At 35.5% G+C, this 17,165-nt stretch overlaps 1 protein-coding gene across 3 annotated transcripts in view; it reads right to left on the bottom strand.

Annotated features, from left to right (window-relative positions):
- Positions 1 to 6,221: 6,221 nt before the first annotated feature.
- Positions 6,222 to 17,165, bottom strand: part of CDH8 (cadherin 8) — a 367,319-nt gene continuing 356,375 nt past the window's right edge. For 2 of the 3 annotated variants that reach the window (XM_061173973.1, XM_061173972.1), the window contains 2 exons: positions 8,142 to 8,393; positions 6,222 to 6,715 (listed from right to left, as the gene is read on the bottom strand). In XM_061173973.1, coding sequence (XP_061029956.1) covers positions 6,222 to 6,715; positions 8,142 to 8,393 — 746 coding nt within the window. The remainder of the gene's footprint in view (positions 6,716 to 8,141; positions 8,394 to 17,165) is intronic. The other variant, XM_061173974.1, reaches the window with a different exon arrangement.

Here is a 17,165-nt window from a genome sequence, read left to right as displayed (position 1 = left end):
CATGCACAGAGGAGATCTGAAGGAATTAAAATTTACCTTCAGTGATCTTTCATTTTATTTTCTTGTGTGAGTCTCTGGGTTCATTGAAGCCTTTGTTTTCTACCGTTTTCCTTCTCAGACAGCATCCTGTGCTATTCCTTCTAACAACCCTTCTTCTGTCATCTGTGGATAATAATAGAGGTACCTGTGATCTATTAATAAAGATACTTGCAAGAGATAATACTTACACTCAAGATGTGTGTCAGGTGATGGCAGGTAACTCAAGTTGGGGGAAGAGAGAACCAAACACCAATTCCTCCAGCAAATGCCTACCTGCCTTGCAACCCAGATGAAACTTCTATAAATAAAAGAAGAGGGAGCATGCACACAAAAACACTTACAACTTCACAGTCCTAGCAATGATCTAGAAGACCAGAGTTTGATTCCTGCCTCTTTCACTTATTAGAAGTGTAATTTAACCATGAAAAATCCCTTAAGACATCTCTGAACCTCATTTTTCTCATCCCCAAAACATGCCTCAATTTAGGCAAACCTAGAGTTCCTATGGGCACTCACTTTCCAGATCTTTCTGAATGTCCATAAAAATGTCATTAATTTATAAATGTGATCTTTTGATAATTTCCTCCTCTTAGTGTTGGGTGTTTGAAAAGCTGTGATTACTGTTGCTTCAGTTCTCATCTTATTTTAAAACTTCTCCATGAAGACTTCCCATTTAGAGTCACTTTCTTCCTCCTCCGTTCTTCCATATCACTGTATATAACTTAGTTTCTATTTCTTATCATTACAAGCTTCACATGATAATTACAGAAAATGTTGTTTAGTCGAAAGTCATGGGCTTTAATGTCAGACCAACCTAAGTTTAAACCTTGACGCAAATAACAGTTGACAAGACCATAGAAAAAGAATGCTTTGACAATTAGCTTAGATGAGATTCATTAGCTCAAATTTATAAATAAAAGAAATATGTTTGGAGATGCTATCTCATCATCTCATGTAATCTTTCCATATCAACTACATAACCCGATTCTTGAGCAGGGTGATGCTCAATATTTGTAGGAGACACAATTCTCTTATAGATAGACCATCAAGTCAGGGGGATTTTAAGTGGCATGACCCCCATAATACTAGGACTGGGTGGAAAATACTGGGACTAGAATATCTTTAATGTCAAGAGTATATCATTTAAACAATAACAACAAAAAGTATACCAGGTGATATATAAATGTGTGTTGACTAAGAAGAAAATAATGAAAGTAAACATCTACTTTACTCATAGAATTTCTGTCTCCTACAATCATCATAAAGAGCAGTAACAGCAATGACAGCAATACATGCAACATGGTCTGGCCAGCTGAGTAACTTTGCAAAGAAGCTTTGTATAGCAAAAATTTAAAAAGTACTGGAATAGAGGAAAATAAAAATATGTTGAAAACTATATTCCTTGCAAAATACATTCTACAATTATTGTCTCCACAGAAACAATATTTAAAGAAATCTAATCCAGCTTTACAATGTTATGCATTTCATTCTAATTTCAGGTATTGCGAGTCATTATTTCATTCTTAAATAGAAACCGGCATTTAAAATCCTTTACCTTCAATCCAATTTCTTTCAAAGTTAGATTCAGAAAAACAAAAAGCCACCATTCCAGGTTTTTGGTAGTGTGTGATTGGGAGATGAAAAATTGCAAATATAAATTTATTTCTAAAAACTTGAATATGTGTATATAAATATATATGTGTATATATAGTCTTTTCAATGTTGATATTCATGTTTAAATTGTGCATTTATATCACTTTTATAGTGATGCCCACTGTTACCTTATTTTTTGACTGACAGTGATGGGATTTCAGTCATGCTCAGCCTTTCCAACAGTGCCAGTGATGGGATTTTTTGAAATCTTATTACTGGTTGCACTTCCCTGATCTCAGATGGAACTTTCAATCAAAAAGGCAATCAGAAGGTTATACATTCGTGAGATTCCCTGCAAAGCCAGTGATCCCATAATACAACTTGTTGGAAAGGCCTACTTGCCTCCTGTCCTTATGTGGCTATAAAGAGTAATTGGCTACTAGCTCTCAGCACCTGCTTTTCCTTCTCCAAAATTCAGCATAGCCCAGAACTCTGTTGGGTCTCAGTGTGGAATCTTGCTGCTCCGAGGAGATTTACAAGTCTCACGCAGAGACTTGTCTTACGTTAAGCATCTGATTAAGCAAACTCTCCCAAAGACACACTTGGCTCTTTCTCAGCATTCTTATTTCACTGGTGATGCCAGTGAATCTAAGTTTTATTTTATATACATACAAACACTTACCCACACATTTCTCCAAAACACTTTTACTGTAAAGTCCATATTCTAGAAATCACAATTCTGTGTGGCAAGGCTAAACTTTAATTTCTAGCATATTTTAATCATCCTATTATAAACTATTTTTAATCTTATTACTGTACTCATAAAAGATTATTATAAAGAATGGCTTCAATACTCTTTAGTATACATATATGGATGTTTAAAAGACATTTTTGTAATTTGATTTGATCAAATAGTGAACAAGGTTGAGGCTAAATTGATCCCATGTGGTGGCCAATCACCCAGGGATGTATTAGTTCCCCAGGCAGGAACCTTGACTTGTGAAGTAGGCAGAGGGAGATAATTTTGTCTCACTTGGTTCCAACTCACTGGTTCTTCTCCATTAGGCAGAGAACCCTTGGGCAGGGATAAGTTTCAAGAATGAAAAAAGACTGATGCTTGGGACACAATAAAGACCTACAGACACATTAAAATGCCTATGGACTGAATAAGCATTTCTTTTGCCAAATAACCACACATGTAATATGTAAGACATATGTCAGTATTGCTGCGACAGAAAACAATGCACAGAGACAAAAATAGTCACTTTAATAAAGTTAAAAAATGCATTATTTAAAGAGTTGTGTATGGCATACTCAAATCCTAAAAGTTTAGGAACCCCATCAACCTCTTTTGGTTCAGGAAGTTTTAGCAACTCTATTGCCAAAGTAAAAAGTACTTGAAGTCAAGGTAGGGGTGTGTGTGTGAGAGTGTGTGTGTATATTCCTCAGATCTTTATTAAATTCAGGGTACTCTAAAAGTATAGTTCATCCCTGTATGAACATGGTATCATTTACTTGATTCCATATTAAAATAAAAAACCTTAAATGGGCTTTTAAGCACAAAGAGTCAGCATGATGGTGACAAAGAAAATCAACAAGAAAACCACACTTTCATTCTCTCTTCCTGGGCAAAGTAAATTTTGAGATAAGATTGGACAACTGGTATACCAGATATTATCTCCTGCCCCTGAACATCACCATAGGAAGATTATTTTATTGATTGCCAAGATTGGAAGATATGGATTTCATACTCCTGAAAACTAGTGTAATGTTTGTTAGACATGTTTATATGTCTCTAACCTATGCCATTTCACTGAAGAGTACACTAGAAATTAGTCTGGTATGCAAGAGATAAGTGAAGTAATAATCTCACCTTGGTTTAGAATGTGTGAGATAGTCAGAATATTAGTATTGGTTACTACTACAACTACCATTAATAATCTGCATTCACCAAGTATTTGCTTTAGTCACTGTGCCAAGTCCTGGTGTATTTTAAAGTCAATTTGGGCCATCATTTTGACTTCATGGAAAAGTGTTCAATAGCCATGATGATAAGCATTAAAGACGAACTATTCTCAGGCAAGAGAAACTCAGTAAGGTGTCAGTTAAGTCACTGAGCACTGGGTAGTTGTAAATTCTAAGTATAATAGTCAAACTTCATAAAAATCACAGTGGAGTCAGCCTCCAGAAGTTGGTGCCTTTGGTTTTCTAGCCAAAGCCATACTTTTCTCAGGCAGCCCCAAGCCAATGACTGAGATGGCAGGGCAACTGGAATCTATTTTTTTTTCTTTTTAATATTTATTTATTTATTCATTTTTGGCTGCATCAGGTCTTAGTTGCAGCCTGCGGGATCTTTCGTTGAGGCCCACGGGCTTTTTAGTTGTGGCACACGGGTTTAGTTGCCCCGCGGCATGTGGGATCTTAGTTCCCTGACCAGGGATCAAACCCACGCCCCCTGCATTGGAAGGTGGATTCTCAATCACTGGACCACCAGGGAAGTACCTGGAGTCTATTTTTTCCCAATGAGAGACTCCTTTAACAGGACCCCGTTAAAATCCCTGATTTGCCTTGCAAAGATTTGTCAGGTCTGCTTTGCAGTCTAAGGCTCTCTTGTCAAATCCTGCTTCCTAATCTCTCTACTTTTACAAGTTTTAAAATCTGCATTCCTGTATGAAAACTTTCCCTGCTCAATCTTGTTTCCTCTCTCTTTTATCTTTTACTCCTAATTCTGATTTAGCGTTTGCTTCCAAGAGGACCCAACTGGCACAGCTGGACTAGCCTTTACATACACTGTGTTTCTTTAATGTCCCTGTTGGTATCTTGCTGTGTGATCATTGCCAAACCATTTCTCGTTTCTGGTTCTTTATAATGAAGACTCTTACAAATAAAAGTGATCCTTATGATAATTTAGTTGAATGTTCTAGAATTCTAATTAGAGTTGATGACTCTGTTAATCGATCTTCATCTGATGGGAAAAAAAAGTGATGACAACAAAGGTATTTATAAAAATATATTTCACAAAGTAGGAAACAATACAGGAGTTTCTCTGAATACAATACATGGAGTAAATAAACAATATTGCATTAAAGCAAAGTAGAAAATTAAAATGATCTGCATGTAGTACTTGAGTTTTATCATACATTTTCTACTCCTAAATGGCAGGTTTGCATTAAAAATTGAATATGCTCACATCTTCTAGTGCTGTTCTCTTTTGGAGTCTAAGACATTCTGTGCATCACCATGAAGATCAGGGAGAGAAGTGCTAAAAACAGAAGCAGTAAAATTATGTACAAATCAGTTCCTGCTCTAAAACTGTGGAGGCAACTTGAAGCATGTTTATTGGGCAGGGCATTATGTAGGCATCTAAAAGTCTAGAGTTTAAATATCACATGAATCAATATACTTTCAGATGTTTGTGCTTGTAGTAAAAACACCAAATACTAGGATTATGAACAAAATAGAAAACAGTCCAAAAGTTTCTCTGGGAAAATGCTGTTCCTGCCATCACCAGTCACAATAACACTTTCTACTCTAAAGAGACTATTAGCTTCCCTTTTGATAATATTGCCTGCCATACTCATCTCATCAAAATGTACATGTATTAAACATTCATTGTATATATATTTATATAAAACAATCTAAAGTATTATTAATGGATATAATTTAGTGTTTTTTTCATATAGTCCCTTAATCTATAGATTACCAACCTTAATAAATAAAAGCATTAATGGACATCAATAAAATATTTATTTCGAGGATTAAACAAATAAATTCACGCGCTAGCAATAAAATCATCTGTCTCTTATGTAGTCCACTGTGTGACACAGTTTATCTTTGTGTCCTTGTGGGAGAAGATGAACCTGGGGGAATGAGTAATCCTGCTTCCAGAGAACAAGCCTGTTTGAATGGGATTTCTCTCCTCCCACTATTGATTTGGCAATCCCCACCCTGGAATGGATTACAAACATGTGAATATTTTAAGGCTCGACACAATATTTAAAGATGCTATTCAGTCTCTGATGAATGGGGCCAACAATTATGTACAAGGTGTGGTCACCGTACCGTATAATCTAGGAGGCCTCCCAAAACTCCAAAAAGTCAGAGTGTACAGCAGACCAAGTATTGCTTTATCATTTGTGGCGGGATCCTTATTGGTGAAGGGGAAAAAACCATTTGCATTTATAAAACTCCTTGCAGAAGACACATATCAGTAGCAAATTTCTTGCAGGTCCATTTTTCTAAGAAAGCACCTTTTTAAGTTTGATTTTTTTCCTCCTTTTAAACCATTTCTCTAAGGACGAGCCAGGATCCCAATCTTTGTGGTGGTCAGGTAAATATCAAATATCCAAAGACTTCTAGACACTCCACATACTTTAATTCACACTCCACAAGATTTATAACCTCCTAACGTATACTTTTTTATTTTTATTATTACTTTTTTGGTTCAACATTAAAATGTAGTTGAGTTTATAGATGACTGGTGCTAAACTTGCCTCTAAAACAAATTGCCACATTGGTTGTATCTAAGGGGAGTGACCCTAGAATATTACAGAATGCTCAGTTCCCACTGATTTATTCATAATCCACTGTCAAGTTTCTTTGTCACTTTCACCGACGGAGTAGAGTTCGCCTAGTCTCTTAAAGCGGGGACCCCAGTCACTGAGGTAGTCAAAGTTCTGATCCGAGTCTGAGGTGGTGGATTCCAAGGAGCTGAGGGAGCCAGCCACGGACCCTCGGCCTTCATAGCCATAAATCTGAATGGAGTCATATGGTGGGGCTGTGGGGTCGTTATCTGCCTCGTGTAGCCGCACATTTATAAATTCATCCACATCAACACCGCTCGGAACTGGAGCAAGCCCTTGCCTTGGCATAAACTGCAAATCTGGTTTAATATCTTTACGGGGTAAAAATCCGTTAATTCCATCTGGGTTTTGTAAAGTTGCAATGTCAAAAGCCTCCGTGTCTTCTTCCCCTCCTCCTTCGTCATCGTAGCGAATGATGTTTTCTCGCACATCTTCATCATCTTTGATAATTAATGGCTCGTTTTTATGTCGCCGCAGAGTTACAAACAGCACCACGATGACTACAGGAAAAACACAAAATAGCGATTAGCCAGACTCACATATAATTTCACAAGCAACGCATCGTGTATGTTAAGAGAGAGGGGCGCTATTTAAAAACTTATGAGCACGTAGCTTTCATGCATTCACTTGGGAATTAAGTGAAATACCTTTCTGAAGTATGAGCATTGAATTTTGAGTGAATACTATTCCAGGTTGCTTCTGTTTATTAAATGGTGATGAAGAAGCTGGGTTAAAAGAACAAGTTTGCATCTATTTATGGTGAAAGCTGCATTTAATACCGTTAGGAGCTCTAGAGTGAATGGCACAAAAAGTGAAACAGCACAGATAGCTTAACTAACTTGCTGTGTATCTTGGGCAGGTCGTTCAATATTTTTTGGCTCCATGACCCTCTTCTATAAAGAAAAAGGAGCTGAATAGATCATATCCAGTACATTTTGTGTTTTTTTAAATCAGTCCTTCAAGACTCTTTCCAATGAAACAATGTCCATTCACAGATGAAATGATATATTAAGGTGAATGTCAACTTTGCATGGGCAACTTCTTCTCTTGTATGAAAGCTAGCACTCCGCTATCTGGTAAGGTAGGCCTAAAGGTGGGGGAAGGGAGAGGAACACATAAAAAACTAGCCAGATCAGCCACACCAAACTTGGGCTAATGACATTAAAAAAATGTGGCAGGAAACGATGATCAACTCAGGGTACTGGGTGAACAGAACAGATGTAACCAGGAAGGTAAAAACTGACATAACCTTTATCTAAGGGCAGGATAAGATGTAACTTTCCTTTTGTGTGTCTTCCTACTGTCTAATCTCATTTTTATAATTGGATTTTTTAGTAGAAAAGTTACAAAAACTTTTCCTTATTTTGCAATCTTCATCTAAATTTGATTGTAGTATCAAGGAAAATATCTGAGAAACAATGCAATTTTGAAGAAAATGTATTTTTTGTTTGCTTGTTTTTTTTGTTTCTTTGTTTTTATCTTACCAAGTTTTGTGATTGGATGGACTCAGTAACCCAATCTATACATTGTTTAGATAAAAGAGTATTTTGGACATATGTGTGCCCCCACTGAAGTAAACTGGTGTGTATCAGAAGATCTGGAGGCCTTCTTATGTAATAGTTGCTGTTGTAACCACATAAAGGTCCATCCCCACTTCCACCACCATTATGCTTAGTCTTTTCACCAGTGATGGGATTAAAAAAGGCACTGAATAGTTCTCTCCAATTGAATATTTACTATTACAATTCTTTTTTTTTTCCCTTCTCTTAGTGACCTCAAAGCTTGGAGAAGTATATACAAAGGAATTTTTCTTCCAAAGAATGCTGATTAGGGTTTTCTAGGCTGGGTTAGGGTTTTCTGTCCTTCTTTACAGTCATTTATGAACCAGAAAAATGGTGACCATTAGGCTATGAAGAAAATACATACCTAGCAGCAAAATGATGCATGCTAATATGGCAATTAAGGCGCCCATACTGAGTCCAATCGGAAGTACATAAGCTTCAACATTACAAGACTGGACAACACCATCACTGCTGCAGCCACAGACCCGGATGGTCAGGGTACTGGTGCTGCTCAGAGGAGGATTCCCACTATCACTGATTATGATTGGTAAAAGATAGACTTCTTGCTTCTGGCGGTTGAATCCATTATGCTTTGCCAAAATGCTGAGGGAATTATCTGGAAAAAGTGAAAATTACAATAGTTTGCATCATTTCAAAACGGCTGCCCAAACAACACTTGTTTTTCTAGTTCATAAATCCTCTGCAAGCCTCAAGACAATCCCAACTCCACTGAACCACTCCAGCTCTCTCCCTCTCCCCTTTCCCACTTTCCCAATTGGCATGGACCAAAACATCCACACCCTAACAGGTTCAATGAGCTTGGTCTCAGGATAAACTAATGGAGTTTTACCACCACCTTGTAAATGCAAAAGATTTCTTTTACAAAACTGATCTTCAAGTGTCCTTTTAGAACACACAAATTACCCCAAGTCCCCATAAATAAGTTCAATGTTCTCTCGTTTGTCCTGATAATGCAAACTTGACAGAATTTCATAACATTTGAAAGTCATGTTTGAGAAGCTTTGTGTTAAAAGTAGACTATATGACAGTATGGCATACAAAACAATGCATTTGACTCCCACAGGTACCTAAAAACAGTCACTCATGCTCTAGAGCATTTTACACTAACACGTAACAAAAGTCTCATTTACTGCCAATTGGAGTAGATATGCCACATATTTTAAAATTCTGCAGAGAAGACCTCTAGTGGTTACACAAATAAGAATTAAGTGATGAAAAGTCATAGGAGCAGGTGGTACATTTTTAATGTATTAATTAATTATATGGAAATGTATATTGGTTATCTGGAGCAACACGTAAGGACATTTAAGCAATACTTAATGGCACACTTCAGCTCGATGTAGAACTGGCCAGTGAGAAGTGATTGGTCCCGTGGTAGCCCTATGGTTCTCAAAATTTCACCCCCAAAATGAACTTTTTATTGTCATTCATCCCTATCTCATGAACTATAGCTATATATGTGTGTATATATATATATATATACATATATATATAAATTATTCTATTTTCTCATTTTGATTAATGAAAGACATAGGTCTATTCAACATGGGAACACTGATTATTTCACACTGATATTCCAGCCAAAAGCAAATAAACATAACTTTGGTTAATGTGTGCAGTACAATTTGGGCAAAATGATTATTTCAGTTGGGATTTTTTCAAATATTGGCAAGTTTGCAGACCCCAGAACACTTGTCTACCTCGTTGTTGCATATTAAGGCAGGCATTCCAAACCATTGCTGTCCAGTTCCTGGTCATCAGTGTCCTACTGGTTTCCAGAATACACAAATACATGAATAGATATTCCACTCAAATGATTTTAAGTAAATGTGTTAAATCTTCTGTACCATATAGTACTATACCAGAATTCAAAAAAAGTGACATTCCCTAAAATAAATGTATAAATTATATTTGGTTTTGCTTTGTGTAAGATATATGTGGACCTACAGTGCCTTGCTAGTAAGCAGTTAAAGAGAAAAGAAAAGAAAAAACTCTGAGTTAACAATTTTTTTTTTTCTAAATTATTGCTGGTTGTGCCTCATTATTTAGCAATTTGAAGAGTGAAAAGAAGTCTCTAGTGGAAGTAAGCAGTGGTATTCCAAATGATCTAGTAATCTTTATTTCCATGACATAGAAGGAAATACCACTAAGCTAAAAGCAGGAGAACATCATCTCAAAAAAGATACAGAATATATAGATAGCTGTGTTACATTTCCAGAAAGTGTGTGACAAGATTGAATACAGTTAAAATTAGTACAAGGAACATTTGTGGGTGATTTCATGTGCCATAGTTCAAAACAGAAGATGGGAATTGTTCTTCAAGATGCAATTAATAAAATTACAATGAGGCTTTTGTCTTTTTGTGGTTAACATTATTTATATGAGAAACTATCTTTGCATATTCGCTCTTTAAAACAAACTATAATGATAATTTAGAAACTGCAGCAGGAGTAGTACTCATTGCAGAACAAAACTGTCTCCTTTATTACTTAGAAAAGCATTGATGGGTCTAAGACCAAACTCATATTTTTTTTACTACTCCTGGTATCTGCACATGTTGCTCCCTTTCTATATAAAGAAAATTATTGACTGAGTAAAGGGAGTCTATGAGTCATTTTTGCTAAAATTTACCTGCTACTTCCAGGCAAATTTACCTGCTACTTCCAGGCAAAGTCAATTCCCTATTTGCCTATTAATTTTTTACCATATTTTTGATTGGAACTTGCATTTATTAATTATTCAGTTATTTCATTAGGCCAAATTGAATTGTCATTATTTTACACTCAAAAAAACATTGAATATTAGCAGTTTCACACACTTCAAATTCATGTATTTGAAATACATGTTTCTTTCAATCTACATGTTGCAAATATCTTTAACAAAGTTCTGGTTTGTTTCTTTAAAACATGATGCCTTTTCATTTTATTAAAATTTTAATCTCAATGTAGTCAATTTTATCAGTCTCTTTTTTTTTATAATTTTTATTTATTTATTTATTTATTTATTTATGGCTGTGTTGGGTCTTCGTTTCTGTGCAAGGGCTTTCTCTAGTTGCGGCAAGTGGGGGCCACTCTTCATCGCGGTGCGTGGGCCTCTCACTATCGCAGCCTCTCTTGTTGCGGAACACAGGCTCCAGATGCGCAAGCTCAGTAGTTGTGGCTCACGGGCCTAGTTGCTCCACGGCATGTGGGATTTTCCCAGACCAGGGCTCGAACTCGTGTCCCCTGCATTGGCAGGCAGATTCTCAACCACTGCGCCACCAGGGAAGCCCCTATCAGTCTCTTTAATGATTAGTAGTTTAGCCTTATTTTTTAAATTATTAATTATATAAAAATTACTTCTCATAATGTTACCTTTCACATTTAAACAGTTGTATGGAATTGTTTTTTTCTGTACTGATTATTGATTTTCCCAAGGTTAATTATAGAGTAACTTATCCCTTACCCACTGATCTTCAATTCTCAGTCTCTCACAAATCAAATTTTTTTGCATCTTCATCCTTTTAGGCTCTCTATCATGTTCCCATGCTATGTTTTTCTAATCCTGCATCAATACCATGCTTTTTATGTATGAAAAATTTGTAATAAATCTCGATGTTTGTTAGGGTATTTTCCCCTATCGTGTTCTTCTTTAGGAATATTTCAGCTATTCTTGTTCATTTGCTAATCTCTGACAAATATAGAAGAGATTATCAAGTTCCATGAAAATTCCTTTAAGAGTTTTAGTAGAAATTATATTAAGATGTAAATAAATTGAGAGAATTGACAGCTTTATTATGTTTAGTCTTCTATACCAATATTGTGGTTTCTTTATTTTCTTTAATATATGTTAACAAAATGTTTTTATTTTAGCTACAAGAGATTTTCACATATTTTTTACACTTATTATTAGTACTGCATGTACTTTGTTTCTTTAGTAAATATTACCTTTTTAAAATTATATTTTCATCTCATTGTTCATCTGATTGTTTTATGCATTGATTTTAATTCTAGTAAACTCCTAAACCTTTTTTTTTACTTATAAAAATATATCTCAACACAGAGATATGTGTGAGGAGCATGATAATATGAGGAACTCCACGGAATTGCTCCCCAGTGGAACTGGTGAGAATTATAAAATAACATTTAAAAAAATTAATGTCTCTGGAAATGGTCCTGGAGACAAGCAGCAAATGCAGAAATGTTTATTCAAGAAAATCTATTAGAGTCTGGTGGGAATGATGAGAATGTAGTGTGTCAACCAGAACCTAGTTCCTTCATCCCTTCTCTCAGCTCTGTGAGATGGAAACTCTACTCCAAACTGGTTCAACAGGGCTCCCCCCACCCACCCCAGCTAGCAGTTGGAGGGCAAGGTGTTGCCAGTTCTCACCCTGCTCCTAGCTACCTATTGATCAACTAAATTCTGAATTGGTATGGCCAAGAAGAGGGGCTCCTTTCTTCTTTACAGCCTATACTTGTGCAACAGAGGCTCTACCTTGGCAAGGCTTCACAGGGAATACAGGGCCGCAATTGTGCTTGCCCTGGACTGTAAAGCCGTGGTTTCACACTGGGAGAGGCAAGCCAAAAAGACTTGAGGCTACTGTTCCCTTGCATCAAGTGCCCAGCTCCTAAAGTAGAGGCGTCACTCAGATAAACCCAGCATAGTCTCCAATTCAGCTCCAAAGCCAATGGCTCAAAGTTTTGCCTCAGTGGAGAAGCAAAGAACCCAGGAAAGAGAAGCAGAGGAGCCTGCCAGGTTCAGAACAAATCTGAAACACTTGCCAAGGGAAATACCCTTTTGAAGGAGCCCAAATTGGGTTGGATTAGTCTGTAGAACAATTTAGGGCCCCAAATGAAAAACAATACAGAAATCATCTGGCAATCAGTGGAGTTTAACAACTTGGGCGTAGTCAGGGAAAGAGACAGAAAACCCTGCCAAAACCACTGCCATTCGAGGGCGACTGAGGGCATACCCAAGGCTGGGATCCCCTGAAGTGAAACATTAGAGGCTTAACACTGCAGAGGGGAAGTAGACTTTACTAAAGTAATCTAGCCGATCATTAAACAAATAAACAAGGAAATTACAGTAACAGGCCTTCAGTGAAAAGTCAATATCAGATTTGCTATAATATATTCTCTAAAAGTGTCCAGTCTTCAACAAAAGATTACAAGATATACAAAGAAACAAGAAAGCATGACCCATAAACTAGAGGAAAACAAAACAAAACAAAAAAGCAGGCAAAAGAAACTGTCCATGAGAGCAAACAGATATCAGATTAACCAAAGACTTCTAAGGAGCCATTGTAAATGTGTTCAATGAACTACAGTACACCTTTAAAGAAGGAAATGAAGGCGTGATGACAATGTCATATCATAGAGAATATCAAAAAAAGAACATAATGGAAGATGTGGAGTTGAAAAGTACAATAACTAAAATGATAAATTACAAACTATAAATTTGAATTGGCAAAAGAAAGCATTAGTGAACTTGGAGATAGATCAATAGAAAATATGCAAGCTGAAGAATATAGAGAAAAAAGAAAGAAGAAAAATGAAGAGAACCTCAGAAAAATGTGGGACACCATTAAGTGCACAAATATACCTGAAATGAAAATACTAGGAGACAAAGAAAGGAAAAGAAAAAATATGGCTGAAAACTTCAAAAAATTTTGGAAACATTAGTCTCCACATTCAGAAAGCTCAACAAACATCAAGAACGTAAACACAAAGAGATTCACAAAGAGACAGAAGAAAAAAAAAATGCTGCAAGTCGAAGTGCTGAATGCAAGAGAAAATTGACTCATCACTTCCAAGGGAACCCCAATAAGATTAACAACTAAATTTTTATAGAAATAATGGTCACCAGAAGGAAGAGGGCTAGCACATTCAAAATGCTCAAAGCAAAAACTTTCAACCAAGAATCACATATTCAGCAAAGCTATCTTTAAAAAAAATGAAATAGAGACATTCCCAGATTACAAAAAAACTGAGGGCATTTGTCACCAGCAGACATGTCTTAAAAGAAACAGGAAAGGAAGTTCTTCAGACTGAAAAGCAAATATCCCCAGATGGTAATTCAACTTCACATTAAAAACAAAGAGCATCAGGAAAAGTAATTATGTAGTTACCAAAGACAGTATAAATGTATAGTTTTTCTCTTAACTTCTAAACTTCTTAACTTCTAAAAAGCATTTGTATAAAACAATGCATACGTAATATATTATTGAGGATATAATAACTAGAAATTCAAAAGTAATAGTTTGGTATTCCAATATTCTCCTTTCAGTAATGGATAAAAAAATTAGTCAGAAATAAATAAGGCAACAGAAGATTTGAACAACAGTATAAACCAACTATACCTAACATATTCATACAACACACTACCCAAATACAGCAGAATAAATATTCTTCTCAAGTACACATGGAACATTCTGCAATGTATATCATAGGCTAGGCATAAACTAAACCTCCATAAATTTAAAAGGATATAAATAATACGAAGTGCATTCTCTGACAGTAATAGAATGAAATTAGATATCAATAATAGAAAAAAATTTGGGGAAACTCATAAATATGTGGAAATTAAACAATACATTCCTCAATAACCAATGATTCAATGAAGAAATCAAAAGGAAATTTTGAAAATGTGAGACAATGTAAGTGAAAATGCAGTCAATCAAAAAGTAATGGATGCAGCTATAGCAGTGCTTAGAGAGATACTTATAGCTTTAAATGCCTATATTAATTTTTTTTCATCTTAACTATACTAACAAGAACCTCACATACAATTCTGAGTATAAGAAGTTATGGTAGACACCTGTACCTTGTTCTTGATATTATAAAAGAGAAAATAGCTTTTGACTTTCAACATTAAGTAAGATGATTGATGGTGTTTATTTGAAGACACTTTTTGTAAAAGTGCACTCTCATTTCTTTCTTTTTAATTTTTTCTTTTGTTTTATTTGTTTTACAATGATGCAAAGGGAAAAGGCAGTCATATCAAGGATAGTAACTTAGCTGTTCACTACCTCTAAACTTGGCTTCAATTGTATTATTGTGTTATTTAAAAATCTTCTTTCCAGTCCTTCATATTTGCATGCATTTCCATTTTATATCATCTTGTTTTCTCTAGAACTTAACCTCTTCTATCCTTATGGCTTCTTCCCTTACTTATTATATTTACTGCATTTATTTATTTTTCTTTTTGAGCATAACCAATATAAGAGGATACCTTGATAATGATTTACTAGAGAAAACACAGACATTTTCTAAAACTGGAAAATATATGAAACAAAAAGAGGAAATGACCACTGATTTTTTAAAAAAATTAAATCTTGTGAATTTGAGTATATAATGACAGAATTTGACAAAAGATAGAAAGATATTGTGCCAAGATCTATTTAAGAAGAGAATGGACCAAAAGCATTTGGCATTCTCTAGGGTGGACGAATATCCAGGTGGATAGACTAATGTCCATGGATATGCTACCCATATAGTGCAGTTGAGTTGCATTGAGATAGGAACATATGGTAACCTTATCACCTAGTTCTGTGATATTCTCAATAGGTGAAATATTTAAATATTTGTATTCCCTATTATTTTTCTCAGTTACGGATTTTCCTGTTTTCTCATCCTCCTGGAATGTTTTGCTTATGGGCCTTACACCAAGGAGGATGAATGACTCTATTTTCAAAACCTTGCTTCATACTCCACACCCATTTGTTTCTGTTTATGACAAACTGTTGAAGGAAAGATCATGAAGGGGAGTTAAAGTGGACTAATAACCCCAGGCATGCTTCAAATGACGATATTCCTAAAATAGTGGTTTGTTGCCTTCCTTACTCCTTGTCTGAGTAATACAAGGTATATACCAAATAAATAGTAAAGAAAGGACCAGGTAAATAGTAGGTGCATAGGCTTGCTTGCTTTCAGATAGCACATTACAGTTATACCATTATGTATGAAATTTCTTTCAGATTCTGACAACAGATTAATTTTGAATAAAAATAGTTACTTATATTCTTAGTTTTGTCGTTTTGTTATTCCAGAGCATTTGTTGTAATTTTACTGGAAATTGCTAGAGGCTGTAACAAAGGCAGCCATTTTAAAATTAAGTACTTAGAATTTTTATGCAACAGTTTTGACATTATAGATAATATTAAGACAAATAGATAATATTCAATAAAATGTGTGCATTATCTCACTAAACTCTAAGCCCTTTGAGGGAGACTGGCCTTAGTCACAGCTCTAGTCTCAGTCTCCAGCACAGGACTTGGCGCAGAACAAAGATTCTTATGACAACATTAGTCACATCGTTTAACCTACTTTTATTTGGTCTTGCCACTCTTCTTTCTCTCTTTGTTCCAGCCCTCCTGGTCTTTTCTGAGTTAAGGATTTTCTGTCCTCAGGGCTTTCATATTTGCTCTTTTTTCTGCCTGATAATTTCTCTATCCCTCCTCAGCCCTAATTTGAATTATTAAAATTTATGCATTCTTTATGTCTGTGCTTAAATATCACTCCTTTGGGGAAATTTTCTTTTACTAGTTGTCCCCAATCTCCTCAGATAAATTAGTTATGTAATCTTCTAAAAACCTTTTTATTTTCATCAAAACACTTACCACAAAGAAATGATATCGTAATGGGGATATCATAGACCCTGGGGATACATAAATAAACTAGGGAACTTCCAAGTAACAAATAACCAATTTATGATGCATAATGAATACTCAGCAAATATTTGCTGAATAAATGAAGAAGTAATCATTAGCCATATTTTGTGGGGCTCATATCTATTTCCATTCATGTTATTTTGTCACAAGGGGTTATATGTAGTTCAAAATAAGTCAGTGAGAAGAATCAATTTCAGGCTGTTGGAAAGCATATATAGCCAGGATCTTATATGGAAATTTAAGAGAAATATTGATGGTTTCCAAGTCTTTCCCTGGACATGCCTCATATCATGTAACATGAGCAATAAATTGAGGTTGCTTATATTTAAGTAGAGAAGGCTCAGAGGGGAAGAAAAATTGCTCTAAAATATCTGAAATACCATCATTTAAAGAGGTGCACATCAGAATTCTCTTCTACTGAGGAGTCTAGGAGGAATTTCCTCTTTGATTCTTGATATTCAGTCTTTGAATCATTTGGAATTGGAAATCAAAGGACATTTTCTCATACAACATTAATATCCTTATAAGAAAAGTTTCCTTTAGCAAATAAGTCAATAAGTGTTTGTTATAGACTGAAAGTTTGTGTAGCCCATAACTCATATGTTGAAACCCTAACCCCCCCCACACCCACAGTGTGGCTATATTTGGTGATGGAGCTTCTAAGGAAGTAATTAAGTTTAAGGAAGTTTATAAGGGTGGGGCCCTGATACTATAGAATCG

Source organism: Eubalaena glacialis, chromosome 18 (assembly GCF_028564815.1).
Source record: "Eubalaena glacialis isolate mEubGla1 chromosome 18, mEubGla1.1.hap2.+ XY, whole genome shotgun sequence".
Lineage (NCBI taxonomy): Eukaryota > Metazoa > Chordata > Mammalia > Artiodactyla > Balaenidae > Eubalaena > Eubalaena glacialis.
This window is presented reverse-complemented; position numbering and strand designations above follow the sequence as displayed.